General features: G+C 34.7%; 2 protein-coding genes across 2 annotated transcripts in view; one reads left to right on the top strand and one right to left on the bottom strand.

The window, feature by feature from the left end:
- The window catches only part of LOC127836148 (uncharacterized), a 31206-nt gene extending 20670 nt beyond the window's left edge, over positions 1 to 10536 (top strand). Inside the window, exons 6-8 of the mRNA XM_052362579.1 lie at positions 2719 to 2837; positions 7607 to 7746; positions 8395 to 10536. Of these exons, the coding sequence (XP_052218539.1) occupies positions 2719 to 2837; positions 7607 to 7746; positions 8395 to 8506 (371 nt within the window). The 3' untranslated portion in view covers positions 8507 to 10536. The remainder of the gene's footprint in view (positions 1 to 2718; positions 2838 to 7606; positions 7747 to 8394) is intronic.
- Positions 10537 to 12106: 1570 nt separating this feature from the next.
- LOC127836149 (mannose-P-dolichol utilization defect 1 protein-like) lies at positions 12107 to 18505 on the bottom strand. The gene is made up of 5 exons (XM_052362580.1): positions 18355 to 18505; positions 17502 to 17567; positions 16034 to 16166; positions 14239 to 14443; positions 12107 to 13286 (listed from the first exon to the last, which is right to left on the bottom strand). Exons 1-5 carry the CDS (start codon positions 18449 to 18451, stop codon positions 13068 to 13070), a joined length of 720 nt encoding a protein of 239 aa, XP_052218540.1. The 5' UTR covers positions 18452 to 18505; the 3' UTR covers positions 12107 to 13067.
- Between the last annotated feature and the right edge of the window lie 900 nt (positions 18506 to 19405).

The raw sequence follows: 19405 nt of genomic DNA, 5'->3' as shown, positions 1-19405 counted from the left end.
CGGTTAAGTTTTGCATTTAGGTCCACTTTTCTCAGAAAGTATCAATGCTATTGCATTCAAACTTGGTACACTTACTTACTATCATGAGGGGACTGGGCAGGCAAAGTTAGATAACTCTGGCGTGCATTTTGACTGAATTATGTGCCCTTTTTATACTTAGAAAATTGAAAATTTTGGTTAAGTTTTGCGTTTAGGTCCACTTTTTTCAGAAAGTATCAATGCTATTGCATTCAAACTTGGTACACTTACTTACTATCATGAGGGGACTGGGCAGGCAAAGTTAGATAACTCTGGCATGCATTTTGACAGAATTATGTGCCCTTTTTATACTTAGAAAATTGAAAATTTTGGTTAAGTTTTGTGTTTAGGTCCATTTTATTCCTTAAGTATCAAAGCTATTGCTTTCATACTTGCAACACTTACTAACTATCATAAGGGGACTGTGCAGGAAAAGTAATTTAACTCTGACTGGCATTTTGACGGAATTATGTGCCCTTTTTATACTTAAAAAATTGAAAATTTGGTGATGTTTTGTGTTTAGGTCCACTTTATTCCTACAGTATCAAAGCTATTGCTTTCATACTTGCAACTCTTATTAACTATCGTAAGGGGACTGTGCAGGCAAAGTTATGTAACTCTGACTGGCATTTGGACGGAATTATGTGCCCTTTATACTTAGAAAATTGAAAGTTTGGTTAAGTTTTGTGTTTTGGTCCACTTTACCCCTAAAGTATCATAGATATTGCTTTCATACTTGGAACACTCGCAAACTGTCATAAGGGTACAGTAAAAGGACAAGTTGCATAACTCTGGATGTCATTTTTACGGAATTATGGCCCTTTTTTGACTTAGTAACTTTTAATTTATGGTTAAATTTTGTGTTTCGATCCACTTTACTTCTTAAGTATCAAGGCTATTGCTTTCAAACTTCAAATACTTTCATGCTATCATGGGGTTACTGTACCTGGCAAGTTGAATTTTACCTTGACCTTTAAATGACCTTGACTCTCAAGGTCAAATCATTAAATTTTGCTAAAATTGCCATAACTTCTTTATTTATGATTAGATTTCATTGATACTTTGACAAAACTAATCTTACCTGACATACCACAATAGACTCCACCCAAACCATCGCCCGTGCCGCCCCCTTCCCCCCCCCCCCCCCCCCCCCTTATCCCCCCCCTTTTTATGTCCCCCACTATAGTAGTGGGGGACATATTGTTTTTGCCCTGTCTGTCTGTTGGTCTGTCTGTTGGTCTGTTTGCGCCAACTTTAACATTTTGCAATAACTTTGGTATATTGAAGATAGCAACTTCATATTTGGCATGCATGTGTATCTCATGAAGCTGCACATTTTGAGTGGTGAAAGGTCAAGGTCAAGGTCATTCTTCAAGGTCAAAGGTCAAATATATGTGGCCAAAATCGCTCATTTTATGAATACTTTTGCAATATTGAAGATAGCAACTTGATATTTGGCATGCATGTGTATCTCATGGAGCTGCACATTTTGAGTGGTGAAAGGTCAAGGTCAAGGTCATCCTTCAAGGTCAGAGGTCAAATATATGTGGCCCAAATCGCTTATTTTATAAATACTTTTGCAATATTGAAGATAGCAACTTGATATTTGGCATGCATGTGCATCTCATGGAGCTGCACATTTTAAGTGGTGAAAGGTCAAGGTCTAGGTCATCCTTCAAGGTCAGAGGTCAAATATATGTGGCCCAAATCGCTTATTTTATGAATACTTTTGCAATATTGAAGATAGCAACTTGATATTAGGCATGCATGTGTATCTCATGGAGCTGCACATTTTGAGTGGTGAAAGGTCAAGGTCATCCTTCACAAGGTCAAGGTCATCCTACAAGGTCAAACATCATAAAGGGGGACATAGTGTTTCACAAACACATCTTGTTTTTTTTTTGTTTTTGTTTTTTTTTGTTAAGATCATCTCACAAATGACCACCACACCCTCACACTATACCCCCACCCCACCCCACCCCCTCCCCAAATTATTTTTTTTTAACGGTTAAAAAACAAAACTATTTATTTTGATTATTTTATGTTTGAAATACCGTCCAACCATCGCACCCAAGAATCCCCCCACCCCCCCTCCCCCCACCCGAATCCCCCCCCCCCCTAATTTTTTTTTTTTTAAGATCATCTCACAAATTACCACCACACCCTCACACTATACCCCCCCACCTCACCCCCCCCCCAATTTTGTTTTTTGAAACGGTTAAAAAACACAAATATTTATTTTTATTATTTTATGTTTGAAATACCGTCCAACCATCGCACCCAAGAATCCCCACCCCCACCCCCCATCCCCCCCACCCCAATTTTTTTTTCCTTTTTTTCGTATTTTTGGAAGATAATGTAATAAATGTCCACACACCCACACAATGCACCCCTCTTCACTCCACCCCTCCCTCCTTTGTGATTGAAAATGAGAGTCCCTTCACCTTTAAAAAGAAAATAGATGAGTGGTCTGCACCCGCAAGGCGGTGCTCTTGTTTTAATATGAAAGAATCTATAGAAATTAAAAGATCAGTACTCTTGAAATGCAGAATTTGAGTGGGTAGACTAGTCTTACTGCACTTTCTGCAATTCAATGCCAAAATATGGCATCACTCCAAAAGAGAAGTGACAAATTTGAAAATTCCATTTGTTAACAACACATTTAAAGTCATTTAAATTAGTATTCTGTTGTTATTGCAGATTATTTGAACAGTGTGTCACAGCTAGGGCAGATGTCCACATTGGCACGGCAGCTTCACAACGACTGTGCCAATCCTTCCTCACATAAATACATAGCACATCAGCTGGCTTTACTCTATGTGAGTATCACTAAATTGGCTGCATAGTTAGCACAGGTGGGTGGTACATGCACTTCTCACCTAGGCAACACTGGTTCAATCCACATTCTGGGTGCGTGTATGTTTGGTTTGTGTTCACCATACTGTACTGATTTATGTAATGTGTCTCCATTGTATTACTATCACAGATTTTATGTATCATTAAAAAAGTCATGAAATGACTTTGCCAACAAAACATTATAATTTGATGTGGTTTTATATGATTATGATAATAAGAAAAGATAATATTTTAAAAAGGACCCTGTGAGGGGTTTGAACCCGGTACTTCAAGAAGCCAAAGCTTAAACACCAAATTAAACGCTATGTGGATAATACCCTTTTATGCTAAATTATAGGTTAAAGCGTTGGAAACCCTTTTTTCCTATATCTTCTTAGTCAGACCTATTATTTTGCTTGTTTCAATAAAGTGCTTTTTTTTAATAAAGGACAATTAAGGCAATGTTTTTAGCAGGTCTGTTTTTAGCTCACCTGAGCACAATGTGTGTAACCCAGCTAGAAAAATCCCCGACCATACTAGGGATCGAACCCGGGACCTCCCGGTTCCAAATCAGGCAGACACTCTACCGCGTCGCTATAAAAGCTAGCTCATATAGCAAGGCAGTATAAGTTCTCCTTATACCGAACCTTGCTACATGTGCTCATGGTGAGCTTGTGTGATTGCCTTTTGTCCGTCGTTTATGGTCTGTTGTCAGCATTTACTTTGTCAACACTCCAGAGACCACATTTATTGCCCAATATTCATGAACCTTGGTTAGAACATTTCTGGATGATATATTTGCCTAGTTCAAAACTTGGTCACTTGAGGTCAAACAAAAGGTCAAATTTAAAAACAAACTTGTGAATACTCATAAAGTCACGTTTTTTTTTCCCAATATTCTTGAAATTTGGTCCGAACATTAACTTTAAGCCGTAAAAACTGTTAACGTCAGTTGAAAAATATGGTCAGCAGGCTTTAAGGTAGCGCACCCATAATGATTTCCCGCGATTTTTTCAAAGATAGAAGAGCCTTGTTACATGTTTACTTATGGATATCTAATTTACGCAGGTACTAATGTGAAGTTGTGGTGGCCGAGTGGTTAAGTCGATAGACTAGAAATCCTTTGTGATCTTCCGATGCAGGTTCGACTCCTGCAGACAACGCATTCTTTTTGCAAGCGTTTTATTTCTTTTCTAAAGTAATTTGATTTAATATAGCATATAAGCTATGTTTATTGTTAAATATGTTGCAATTTTATTGCACATTCTTCAATTTTTTTAATTAAAACAACGTTATGGCTAAATTGGGTGATTTACTACTGAAAATACGAATCATGCATGTTGCATTTTTATTTTTATTTCAAAAAGTAAACGGTAAATCTGTCTATTTCTTGTTTTTTTTTGCTGTATATAGTGTATCCATAAAAACAAAGTTCAAAATATTACTTAAATGATACTATTTTGAATGTTATGACACTTTGTTTTGAACCAATCCAATTTCTACTTGGCTGAAACCACTTACATTTCATGGCGCTCTTCCATAGATAACAAGTTATGCAAAATAAATGTCTTTAAAAGAATACTTATTTCATCTTGTTTTAACTTTACACCTTTACTGCATCTGTACACACCAACTGCATGCCCATATTTGGAAATCTGGATGAAATATGGAACTTTCTAATATCCCAGGAATGCATATAAACTGGACAAAAGCCGAGCTTTGGGGTGGTTTTGAAATAAACAGTAAAAATTTTTTTAAAGCATGGAAAGCCTACCTAAAAATGTGCATGTAGTTCAGCGAAATGATGCTGATTAAGAAAATAATACATAAGATTATATATGGAAAGGTGCCCATTACGGATGCGTTACGTTAACCATTTACCTCATAGATACATATTTTTACGCATGTGTCGTCCCTAAAAAAGTTAATAGATTCAAGTTTTAAAGGCTTCATTTCCAAACCTTAGATACTGATGAGCAGCAAACAGAATAAAACCTGAACAGACTGCGACTTCATGGTTTTATGCTGTTTGCATATAGCCAATTTCACTTAGCTTCTGAGAGGGAAAGGGTTAATGTACAGACTCCTTCATCAAGCCATTGAGACCACATGCTTTTTTAACGGGTTAATGTTTGCATTAACCAAAAACTATGAGTGCATTACATTTGACATTCAGGACAATATTGAAAGCATCATCAGTGAATCCTGGGCCAGTTAAACGCTATTGAAAGTGCTAGCGACATTGTGAACTAATGTGCTTATCACCAGAAATAAACTGTCTTTTCATTTTCTGTGCAAACACCTTGAAATACAAATGTACCAAGAACTGTCAATAAGAAACATTTGACCATCTAGAATGTAATAGATAAATATAGCTTTTTTTTCCGAAGGACACATTCTGCCCAAACATATCTTCAAAAAATAGAATTTACAAAAGTTTGTCGTTCTTTATCTTTAATAATCTTAAACTTTTCTTAAGTATCTATGCTATAAGTTATTGATGATTTACAGTTCATTTCTGATATGTGTGACTGCATACTTGAATTGACCATATATTTGTCAACATATGCCCATGCTCATATCTTGTTATTAATGTTAAATTTTGGGGGGTTTGTGTGTGTATTTTTGTTGTTAAGTGCTTAAAATCTGCCCATTTTACAATAGTTTTTAAACATTTTTTTACAATCTATTTTTAGTACAAAGTATTTGCAACAGTGACTGTAATCTATTTTTAGACATGGTTTTTCCAAATTCAGTACGTTTTTTCAACTAAAAATCTATTTTTAGACAAGTGTTCATGAATTGCCACCAGTACTTAAGTCTTTCAAGTGGCTTTTGAAAACTGCTAATTTAGTAATATGGTATTCAAACACTCAATAAAAACGAGCATTTTAAGACTAACAATTATTTATTACAGATAAATTTTCTATGAAATGTAATGCATATTACTCTTTTCCTTTTGAGGAGTGATAAACATTAAGTATGACACATCTTGTGTGTTTTATAAGAAACTGACTATATTAAAAAAAAATATAAAAAATGGGAAAGCTACACAGTATTCTAGATCAGTAGTTTGATGTTTAGTTTATTCACCAATCAGGACTCAGGTGTAACAAAAACATATAATGGCAATAGTTCATACCACCAATAGGGATCAGAGTGGTAACTGTTTACTGTTAGATTGAACATTTGAATGAAAATGACTCAATCACTGTAACCTGGATGTGCCAAATAATTAGACACCAATTGTTTACAAAGATTTCTTTCCCCCCAAAAAAGTCTTTTTGTTAGTAATAAAGGATTTGTAGTATAATGGGGACTACGACCTTGTACTTGACACCAAAATAGACCATGTTATTAACAGAAACGCTGATAATATCAAAACGTTACGAGATCTGTTATCTTCGGTTATTTTTGACAAGGGCTTACAGTACTGGTAGATATTTTCAGACAAATGAAAGGTCATGTTAATCGATACACTTGAAAGAGCATAACATTCTTCAAAAAGGTACATGTATGAACCAAGATCTGTTATCTTCGGTTATTTTTGACAAGGGCTTACAGTAGATATTTTCAGACAAATAAAAGGTCATGTTAACCAATACACTTGAAAGAGCATAACATTCTCCAAAAAGGTACATGTATGAATCATAATTTGTTTATTGAAATGTTTAGTTTTTGTAAGATCTTAAAAACATTATCCTATTGTACATATTAATCTCATTGTATATCAATTTGTGAATGAATGTAGTTTAAGACCTGACATTTTTGTCATAAATGATTCAACAGTAATACTTTATTTGGTGAATGGTACTAATTTCTAGCACAAAGGCCAAAATTTCTGGTAACTATAGTTGTTTCAAAATGAGCAAATAAAAATGAAGTTTATTATAAAAAAACTGTTTTACTTACCTACACTTACTTGTCAAAACATGCTTTTGGAACGTGAAAGAACTGTGCAAAGACACGGAACTTCATTTAGTTAACAAGTCAGAATTGGTTAGTTGTAAGACTTTTAATGCTTGAAACTCCAATAAATAAGTATGTGTCCTCATTTTATCATTATTCTTTTTACATTCAGATAACTATACTGACATCATAGACATTTTCTTCTATGCTTGAATTGGATCAATGTTTTTTTGTTTAGACATAAAATACTGGTTTATTTACCCTAAAATTTGTTCAATAGCATTCATGTGCTAGTTAGTAGTCTGTTAACTGGTCAAATACAAAACGATTATATTGTATATGAATGCATGTATATTTGTATGCAGCTTTACAGTACATATACATAACAAGTGTTGACTATTGTACATCTATTTTTTCTGAAATTGAACCACTGGTATTTTCGAAGCTAACTCTCTTATGTAATAGTTTGCATCCATATTCACCAAACTAGATCCAATTAAGTTTGCTTTGCACCATATTAAAGCTGACATCTATCTGTTTGACTTGCAGTTTTTTGTTTCCTATCTGTAATATTATTACTTGTTGATATTTCTGCCATTGTCTCAGACCGCAAGGTTTGCATAGACTTGAAAACGGGAAGTCTGAACTTCCTGGACCCTGATTTATTTGTTCAATATGTATGTAAGCTTTAACGTTGTAAGGAACACATTCTGAGTATTTCAGATTTGAAATAAAGTATAAAATTAAGGTCACATTTAATAGTACATGATGGCAAGTTTTGAAGTTCTGCAACAACAAATTGGGAGTAAACTTATTTATATGCATGTTTTATTATATCTCTTAGCAAACCCTGACCAGCCTGAAGAGCCCAGTGTTTGCCCAGCACAAGCAGAGTATTGAGGGCATGTTTAAGCCTATCAAGGCCACACTGGCCCAGTCAGATGAGGACATGAGGAGGTGTCTCACAGAGGAGCAGCAGGAATGGTCAGTACATGGGGGATCATTGTTAAATCACGTATGAAAACTGCTCCTTACCCAAATATTAAATGCTACACTCGTCTTGTGGAAGTTTTAAACTACATGTACTTTTAAAAAGGTCTTGCAAAAATTAAAAGCATGCACAACCAACGCATTTAGATGAGCCTCATTCTGGGAAATTGGGTAATATGGATGTGTGTAAAGTGTCATCCCAGTTAAGCCTGTGCTGCTCTGCTTTTATGTAATTTTTCTTTGAAAGGTAGTTTCTTGTACACCACAATCAAGTCTAGGTGGAAAGGGTGTTTGTTCTTGATTAGCCTGTGCAGACTGCACAAGATAATCTGGTAGAAGCCCAGCTTTCAATAAAGAGGCTCATATGAATGTGTTTGTTGTGCTTTACTTTTATTTTGCAAGACCATTTTAAAGTACTTTAATACATGTACTGTCTGTGAACAAGTTGTGACTGCAAAGGGTCTTTTAGGAAAGCTCTGTGTGAAGTAACACATTTATATTACGATATTGAGCCAATTTATTTGTTTCCATTGTTTATGTCCACTCCATATGCCCTTTACCCTCTCAATATTATAGAAATCTCAAATACTTATTGCATATGTTTCGCTCCGATGAATTCCCTTTTCCGGTTATTTTTCCCAGGTTACTGAATCTGACGAGCCATATACTGAACATTCTGAACACATTTCCTGCAGAGCTAACCCAGGACATGGTGCTACCTGCCACAGTGTTGCTGAAGAATACGTCTTCATGACAACACTACATGCAACCATTCTGGTCACCATGGATAAATGAACCGCGTGTTGTGAAAACTTGACTAAATGCATGTGCATAAAATCATAAATGTCATCCCAGATCAGCCTGTGCAGTCTTCACAGGCTAATCAGGGAAAACACTTTCAGCTTTAATGGAATTTTTGGTTTCAAGAGTCTCTTCTGCACAAAAATCCAGTTTAGGTGGAAAGTGTCATCCCTTATTAGCCTGTGCAGACTGCACTGACTAATCTGTGACGACACTTCACACATGCATTAAGCCCAGTTTTCCCAGAATCCGGCTTATATATATGTTTTGATAAGCAAGGTTGAGTTCTGGTACATGACATCCTGTTATATATCATGGCAGAAAGTGCTTCAAAATGAATAAGAATGTACATGTATATGTGTTCTGATTTTTTGAACAATCAGTTTCATGTAATTTAATGTCAAAGTCTTATTTTTACAATTGTGCAGTGGTAGTGGTAACAATTTTATGTGTAGCATTGAAACCGAGTTTGTTTATTCTTTATCAGATTTTACTTTAAATGTACAAGTCAGGATGTGTATACTTGACATTGGTTGGTTTCAATATAATTATATTGAGAAGCTGCATGCACAAGATAATTGTTAACTGTTGACATTTCATCAGTAGATACTCTTCACAGATTTGGTTGAACATAATTGTATGTTTTTTTTTTAAGTGGTTAATAAGGCTTTCATAATCTGCATCCAAGCATGTTAAGAATTCAGTTGTGTTCCCAGTATATCTGTATCTATGAATAGATACATTATATTATTGTGTGGTTTGAGTGTACCAATTAGTTGAAGGATTGTTAGATTATGATTCAATTTGAGAAGAATTTGTTTATAATGAGGAAGTACCAATCCCACATTTTACTGTAAATCTATCTTTAAATATCTTTTGAGGGTTTATTTTTTAATGTTTTTCAGTAGGCCTTTGACAAATAGTGTTTTTTTTATTTATTTAAAATATTGTGAATGAGCCAATGAACAAGTTGTATATTGATTTTGATGTATAACAGGATTTATTCTAGGATTTGTTATAATGGTTTATGACCAATGGTCAACTGTTCTGTATATTAAACCATATGGTAAACACAATTCAACAAGTAACTGCTGGTTTGCATTGTCTACTTATGTTACCCATGTGCTAAACAATACTTTCCACTTTCTGGTATAATATTAGGTCAAGTTCTGCTTGCACTTAATGTCTTAGTTGTTTAAGGGACAATACTTCCTATTTGCTGACTCAATATTAATTAAAGTTCTGCCTGCAATGACAATACTTTCCATATGATGGCCTAATATTAGTTAAAGAACTGTCTGTACTACTTTATTATTATAATATAAATAGCCATATTGTTTCCCATTAATTTTAATTTTCCTATTCTAAATATTTTGTTTCATCCTTGTTATGATTTTAAGTTGCTTTGTGCACTTAATCGTGATCATTTTACATGTATTTATAGTGCTATAGCTGTGTTCATGCATTGTTTAGTACATGTAAATGTTTTACATTTGTTACACATTTCTGATCTCTGTGTAACAGTATTTTTAGCTCGTCTGTTTTCGAAGAAAACCCGAGGTATTGTCATAGCCAGCTCGTCCGCTGTCCGCATTGTGCTAAAACCTTAACATTTTGTCAAGGTTTTTAACATTGGCTATAAAATCAAAGTGCTTCCACCTACAACTTTGAAACTTCTTATGTAGCTGCGCCTTGATGAGTTCTACGCGCCTATCCCATATTTGGGTCAAAGGTCAAGGTCACTGTGACCTTTAAAAAAAAACAAATTTCTGACAAGCTTTCATTTTATAAAAAATGCACCCGCAGCCGAGCGTTGGCACCCGTTATGCGGTGCTCTACTTTTATTTGTGCACCAGTGCTTTATTTAGACATCATTTTTCCGTATCATTCAGCTTTCAGCATTTGTGTTCTACTGGTTTTATTGAAATGCACCCCAGTGTAATATATCTATGATAAAAAGCACATTAAACTTTGCTTAAAACACTTGTTTTTTCTGAGTTTTTTTTATTGTACACTGAACACTATGCAATACTTCACGCATGCGGACAATGTTGATATTTATGTTCAGCGTACAATCAAGTGACTGGCTAATAGTATATAATTATAAAAGACTCAGTTGCTTTTGTCACAAGTTAAACACTGCTTAAGATAGTAGTTCTCCATACTGCTTTCATACAACCTTATGCAGATTATTAAACATACATTGAATGTGGAAAGCTTGTATACATTGCGGATTACATTGGGAAAGAAACCAGGTTTGATTTACCTGAACTGAGCTCAATTCACCAAGATGTGGGTGTGCTGTTCTGAATTTATTTACAGAAACACTTTTCACACGCCCATTTTTCAAAATTGGACGTATTATAGTTTCACCCTTGGCGGGCGGTATCCACAGAAGTTTCCACTCTCTATTTCAAATAGTTTTCATCCGATCTTCACCAAACTTGGTCAGAAGTTGTGTCTAAATGATATCTAGGAAAAGTTAAAATATGGGTCATGCCGATCAAAAACTAGGTCACTTAGTGCATTTCAAGGATTTAGCATGGTGTCCGCTCTCTAATTGAAGTATTTTTTATCCGATCTTCACCAAATTTGGTCAGAAGTTGTATCTAGACAATATCTAGGTAAAGTTTGAATATGGGTCATGCCGAATTAAAAACTAGGTCTCGGGGTCACTTAGTGCATTTCAAGGATTTAGCATGTTGTCTGCTCTTTAACTGAAGTAGTTTTCATTTGATATTCAACAAATTTGGTCAGAAGTTGTGTCTAAATGATATCTAGGTCAAGTTCAAATATGGGTCATGCCCATCAAAAACTAGGACACTAGGTCACTTAGGGCATTTCAAGCATTTAGCATGGTGTTCGCTCTTTAATTGAAGTAGTTTTTATCGGATCTTCACCAAATTTGGTCAGAATTTGTATCTAGACAATATCTAAGTAAAGTTCGAATATGGATCATGCTTGGTCAAAACTAGGTCATGGGGTCACTTCGTGCATTTCAAGGATTAAGCATGGTGTCTGCTCTCTAATTGGAGAAGTTTTCATCCGATCTTCACCAAAGTCGGTCAGAAGTTGTGTCTAAATGATATCTACATGTAGGTCAAGTTCAAATATGGGTCATGCTGGGTCAAAAACTAGGTCACTAAGTGCATTTCAAGCAATTAGCATGGTGTCCAAAACCTTCAAACGGGCGTATCTTGTGACAGTTTGGCATTCTTGTTTATTAAAGAGGTCCTGCCGGGATGACGAAAATACTCGCCTGCACTCAAACATCCCCACTTTGTTTGGGAGAAAAACATCTAAACTCTGGTTCTTTGGGAGAAGCATACTCAAAAGTGTCTCAATAAAAAAATATTGATTAAATATAAAGGCATCTTATATTTAATTAACAGTTCGGTTTCAAGTGGATACTGTAATGTTCTATCATTTGTATTATAATATAGTGAAAAGGACCATGAAACTTGTAACTTGTATCAGAAATACTTTTTTCTTTATATTTTTAGTTAATCATTCAAGTGTAAAACTTAAACAAGCACAAAAACATTATTTACCTTAAACATTTTTATTGCATCATTTATATTTCTTAACTATTAACATTTCACAAACTAAATTGTTTTTTCAAACTGATTTGCCAATATGTCCACTTAAAATAGCACATATATTTTTAGAAAAATTTCACAACATTCCTATCTGTTGACTATAAATTAAAAGTCCAGATAGTATCAAATGAGATAAGTAAGGGATTACATGACACTTAAGTTGTGCAGTAATAGCTTGTATCATGTGTAATATTGGAGTAAAAACAATGAGAATGGAATGTGACATCTTCAGTGACTAAGCCCTATTGTATTTTAAATGTGTGATTAAGTCAGCGTGACTATGTGACCACGTGTGACTCACTTATTAAAAACATTCTTAATAAAAAAAAAAAGGTACTTGTTTCAATTTTTTCTTGTTAAATATAATGCCAATTATTAAAAAAATTATATTTTATATATTGTGCAAATGCCATGCCCATCAAAGTTAAGCTAGACCATCAATAAAGTGGCTTCATTCAATGCATGTACATTCCAACATAACAAAAACCGGTAATAACAAATATTCCATGGGATTTAACATTCATGGAAAACGTTTCTAATAACAGATTAACAATCTAACAAAAACACTGAACAGCTTACACTTTTAATGTATAATTTAACAAAACACTTCCAAACATTTAACTTGTTAAAGATTGTTTCTAATGGACTCTGACCATAATTAGCATGCATTCAAATATTTTCAGTAGATGAAAGTTTTGAACATTGAATAACCGATAAAAACAATTTGCATTATCTTAATCATTCATACACTCATTTAGCATCATTTTAAATTCCCAATATCTATTCTGAACAAACAAAAATTCACATATATGTAACAATATGGCAATATAAATAAAGAACTGAGCAACGCAACAGATGTTCCCTACATCACAATATGGTCTGGCAAATTTGTTAATCCTACAGCAAAACCCAGTATTAATCGGCTTTAGCCTTCCTGGAGTAATAGACAATCTGTGCCACAAGGACGCAATTGCAGATGAAAGCTGCCACATATGTGACCACTGTCATGGCATCCCCGGTCTCCTGTATACTGGTGAATATACGGGCCAGTGAACCGCCCCATAGCATCAAAACCGTTATGGCTGACAGCTGGCCCGTACCTCCGTTGGTGAAGTTGGCATATGCCTGGATTAGCTGGAAAATAAAGTATTACTCTGTAGGCAAACATGTTTGATATAAAGGAATATAGACTATAATATTGACTATGGTTTCCATATATGCCAATAGATTTGACAGCAAGGAATATATACTATAATACTAACTATGGTTTCCATATACCGACTCAAATTTGATGCAGCGATTTTTTCCCTTCTTTATAAAGAACCCGTAAAAGGTACATTCCCAATTGCAGAAAAACTACAAAATTCCCAATTGCAGTCTAAAACATTCCCAAAATGAAGGAAAATTTCATCAATTTTGTTCCAAAAGTGCATTACCTGCAAGTTAACAATTAAAATGGGCGCTGACACTGAACATTTCAAGCCAAAATGCATGTAAATCAATATTTGAGTTGATTTGTATTATTGATACCAAGCAATTAAAAAGACCATAATTTCCAAAAGGGAGATTTCACTACGCAAATTTTCCCAATTTTCAGGGTTTTTCGGGCTAATTTTTTTCCGATTGGTATGGTACAGGTACTTTTCCCAATTGGGGAAGAAAAATAGCTGTTGATGGCAAGGAATATATACTAATATTTACCATAGTTTCCATATATGCTCACAGATTTGATAGTAAGGAATAGAGATTTTATAGTCTAACTAGTTTTTTTTAGATACTAAGTAATGGCACTCTAGTCTTCAGGCAAACAAACAAGACAGAGAGCTTGGGGCTAGTTTAGTCTTACAGGTTTATTGAAATTCAGTTATATATATAGTATGGCAAGTGAAAATGTTCACCATGAATTATAGCTGCAAAATGATTCAGATTTTTGAAGGCAAGTTCCTAAGGGCAAGTGGAATACTAAAATAATATGCAAAATGTTCTAATTGAAATTAACACGTATATCATATATGGCAACAATTGCTATCTCTAATTGTCAACTAATGTTCGCGAATTAAGACAATTAGGTCTAAATAAGCTTTACTTTGCTGGCCATGACGATGATGATGTTAACTCCCTGCATTGCAGCAATGAGCCCCTTGGGTGTAGCCGGGGACAACAAGACAGCCATAATGGCCACATAGACGGCCAGGAATAGGAATGAGCCCAGCTGTCTCCCTCCATACATTAACACCAGGAACATGACCAGAGCTGTCTGAATGGCCAGGAACACTCCCTCCCCATAGGCACTGAAAAAACAATGCATAATAGAATTACAAAGGATGTTTATAAAGGCATAATAGAGGTTAACAAAGGCATAATAGAATTACAAATGATGTTCTCAAAGGCATTATAGCATTATGAGGGATGTTCAAAAATGCATAATAACATTACAAAGGATGTTAGCAAAGGCAAAATAGCTTCTCAAGGGATGTTTACAAAACATCAATGCATTATTAGGGGTGCTCTCAACAGCATTTTAGCATTACAAGGGATGTTCAGTAAGGCATAATGCATTATGAGGTATGTTAACAAAGGCAAACAGCATTACGAGGAATGTTTAAAAAGGCAATACGCCGCATTATAGGCTAGCATTACAAAGGATATTTACCGGTACAAAGTCATAATAGCATTATGAAGAATATTCACAATGGCATAAAAGCATTACAAGGGATGTTCACAAAGGCACAAAAGCATTATGAGGGGTGTTCATAAAAGCATAAAAACATTACAAGGGATGTTCACAAAGGAATAATAGCACAAGAGATGACCTCAAATGCATAATAGCATTACAAGTGATGATCGCAAAGGCACTATAGCATTACAAGTGATTATCTCAAAAGCACTATAACATTATAAGGGATGCTCTAAAAAGCACAATAGCACTAAGGGATGTCCACAAAGGCATTATAACATTATGAAGCTTGTTCACAAAGGCATAATAGCATTATGAGGGATGCTCTAAAAAGCACAATAGCACTAAGGGATGTCCACAAAGGCATTATAACATTATGAAGCTTGTTCACAAAGGCATAATAGCATTATGAGGGATGTTCACAAAGCACTAAAGCATGATGAGGGATGTTCACAAAGGCAAAATAGCATTATGGGGGATGTTTAAAAAGCCATATAGCACTATGAGGGATGTTCACAAAGGCCAAGGCATGTTCACAAAGACATATAAAGGATGTTTACAAAGGCATAATAGCATTACAAGGGATGTTTACAAAGACACCATAGCATTACTAAGGATGTTCACAAAGGCATATATAAAAAGCATTACAAAGAATGTTCAAAAAGACATGATAGCATTGTGAAGGATGATCACAGTTTCCAGAATTCATTTATAACAATGTGTATAACCAACTGTGTAAAAACGTTTCAATTCATGTCTAATTAATTCCATTGATCACTTAAAGCACTTCAACTCTTCAGATGAGAAACACTCTTCAGTTGATAGGTTCAACAAAGTTTGTATCCTTTAATCCAAAAAAGATTTGGCCACCTGTTGCATTGCATTTTCTGTACAAAATGATACTAATTGAGTGATCTTAGAACTTAATGGACAGGCTGTGCAAAGGAAACAATTTATCAATTTATAACTATAAACAATCAAAAGTTGCAGAAAACTTAATCCCAAACGTTTGTGTCCATGGATAAACAACCAAAAAGACAGACAGATACCCATGGTAGATCCAGTACCATGCCCTTCTTCGTTTTTCGTGGGGTGTAATAATTCCTTCTTTATTTCACACACAAACACATAGAAATTGCCAATATATCTACTAAATCTATACTGTAATATACAATGACCCGAAATACAAGAAATACATAATTACCTGAATGGGAATCCATGTGAGAAACCATATACAGCGTTGGCTGAGATGGCCACCAGCTCACATAACACAGAGGCTAAACTGATCCCTTCTCCACTCTTGGCCTGTAGAATCTTGCCTATCTGAGGTACCTTCACTGAAAATATTCACAGCATGAGAGAACAAATGAAATATAAATGAGTTGCACGCTCAGAAAACTGGGCTTAATGCATGTGCGTCAAGTGTCATCCCAGATTAGCCTTTGCACAGGATTATCAGGGATGATACTTTCCGCAAAAACTTTGTTTTAAAAGAGACTTCCTTTAAAAAAACTAAAAAAAACAAGAAACCGTAGGAGACGGGTGATGCTCCCCAAAGTTTTTTTTGTCACAATATTGCACTATATATTCATTTACAAGGAAACATCTTGAGGGCACAGTAGTTGGGGGGGGGGGGGGACAAGAATTTTTTTATAGAAAATTTCAAAGGTCATAACTCTGTGAAAAATCATCCGACCAGAACCCGCTGATAATATGCACATCTCCTCTTGGTAGTGAAGCTTCCCATAAAGTTTCATTGAATTCCGGTCATTAGTTGCCGAGAAATAGCCCGGACAAAAATTGTGCACAGACGGTGACTATATGCTCCCCCCAAAATAAATTTTGGGGCAGCATAACAATGAAATCAGAAAGTGCTGTCCCTAATAAGACTTTGTGGACTGTGTAATATTTACGCACATGCATTAAGCCCGATTGCCAAGAGCGCATTTAACCATCATTAAAATTCTGCATTTGTTCAAGCCAAAAATAATTTTACATATAATTATATGACATTTCAGCTTTAAATTATAAAATATATGTTATTAGTATTTCACTTAGTGCAAACATATTAAGTTTAAACCTATTTAAGCTTGATTACATTGAAAGTGTTAGACACTGTTAAGTCTGCATCCTTGGAATAACCAGTACTTTGTATCATGTTATATAATAACAATCCCAAAAACATTAACAACTTGAATGAGGTGTTCTATACCCAATAAATAAGAAGCATCTGTAGGATGTTTTCCATGTAACAACTTTCAAAATAGAAGGTATTTGAAAACTGGAGAATAAATAATAGTGAAATTGTTTCGATTCAAAGCTCCAGAAACTTATTAGAGCAATTCATATTTTACTCTCTGATTTACAGTTGAATTCTAAACCATGATGGTGTCCAGAAAACAATTTTGATATGTGCTAGTTGAGAAACTCATAAATACTGAATACTGGCAATGATGACTGACCATAGTAGCTTAACAAATTACCAATTAGATACACACTAAGTCTTTGAGTTGCACTTTGAAAATCAAATTAAATTTATGACATTTTTTATTACATTCAAGTTGTTAAGGCTTCATTTCTAACCCTAAGGTACTGATGAGCAGCAAACAGTTTTTGGGATTCCAATGAGAGTTTCATGTACATAGATTTTACATAGAGTTTTGCATACATACCAACGAAGGACCCAAGAATGATGGCATATCCAAGACATTTGCTTATCACAATTTTTAGACATTCAACTGAAACAAACAAGAGTATTCTGATAAGCAGTTATAAAAGACTAAGTAACACCTTGTATATAGGATTCAAAACCATCAAAATGATAAATGGAATCACAAAAATGTTTGTTTACATGCAACATGAAAAAGTGCTATAATCAAAATAAAAAAAGGAACAATTGAAGAAAACAAGTTTAGAAATATTATCACTTGACACTATTACACATGCAGTGTAGATTTAATCTTTAACTTTTCCATAAACTCTCTATATGTTGGAAAACAAACTTGTTTTTGTTATCATTTTTGATAAAACAAGTCATTTTCGGTAACTAGTTATACCCATTATGCATTTATATACAAGCAAATTTCTGATTTCAATACCCATATCTATAGTATACTTAGATGCTCAAAATCATACCCATATCTATAAATTCAGTCGAAAAACACACCCCATAAAATCGGCACACCCCTATATACCCGTATATAGAAAGTTACTCCCCCGGGAGTTATACCCCCAATATCTAGCTAGATGTTGACAGACACCAGTGTCAAAGTATGATTTTCACAAGAAATTAAAGATTCAAGTATAAATGAAAAAAACAATCAATATGGTAACTCAAACAACTTTATCAATAGTTGCTGCAAAAGCAATTAAGCACGTTATAAAATAAATGTAAATAAATCTTAACTGAGGGCAATCGTGCCACCATTATCTCTCCAGTTGCTTAGTATTTCGGATGACACTTTCGGAAATTTTATAAAAGCATTTCATTAACCACCAGTAACGAAAAACACCACAAACACATACCATTAAACAAGTTAAACTCTGTGAAAATTCTTGTAAAGCAAGGCTCTGGTACTACCATTTGAACCAACATCGGAAATAGGCCAATTGTTTCGTTCATTCTATCGTCAATAGTTCGCAAAGAAGAGAAGCTCAATGGGTAGCTAGTCAAAACGGCCCCAGGTCAAAACGTCCCCATGTCAAAACGAGTCAAAACGGTTCCAGTTTGGTCAAAACGACCCCAAAGTCAGTTTTAAAGTTGGTCAAAACGGCCCCAATGTATAACAAAGAACTCTGTTCAATATTGTTATGTACATCAAATACATTTTATTTGATCTACATAAGACGATAGACATATTACATAATCAAACATAATACAGTAATTGACAAGAAAAAAACAAAAACATGAGAATTATGAGTAGATCTAAGAATATGAGTAATTTAAGTGTTTAACAGAATGAGTTATTTCTCTTTTTATCAATTACTTTCCAATAGTTTCCAATAGCTCAAAATGTATTTTTTTTAAACGCATGTCTAAATTAGTTGCAATAATTAAACTCTAATTTTTATAGCCCAATCGGCTGCTTAGAGCTGCAATGCGCTCTCTCTTGTCCATGGGTGCAAAATGTTATCAACAATGCAAGGGTTAAGGAACGCTGAAACTGCAAGAACTTATTAAACTTTACCTATCTTAACCACAAACTCATCCAAATGGTACCATTAAAGCAAGAAATAATTGATTTTATTGACTTAGGTTTTGTTTTGTACACTGTATCCGCCATATTGGAAAATTGACCCAGGTCGCAGTACACAAATATTTTGCACGTCGGGTTATGTGATCCAGCCAATAAAGCCGATAACGATGTGGTATTCGATACAGAATACACTGTTTCAAATTTAAGCATAAACATGTCAGCGAGAAAAATGTTTTGAAACATCGTCGTGTTTTTATAGGGTGCATGCAAAGGATAGCATCCGTAGGTTGCCATTCAGGTAAATTTAACATGTTTATGAAGTTTATTCATTATTTTCCTCAATTTGTCTCGAACGTCGTCTGTTTAGTGAAGCGCACGGA

This window comes from Dreissena polymorpha, chromosome 6 (genome assembly GCF_020536995.1).
Source record: "Dreissena polymorpha isolate Duluth1 chromosome 6, UMN_Dpol_1.0, whole genome shotgun sequence".
Lineage (NCBI taxonomy): Eukaryota > Metazoa > Mollusca > Bivalvia > Myida > Dreissenidae > Dreissena > Dreissena polymorpha.
This window is presented reverse-complemented; position numbering and strand designations above follow the sequence as displayed.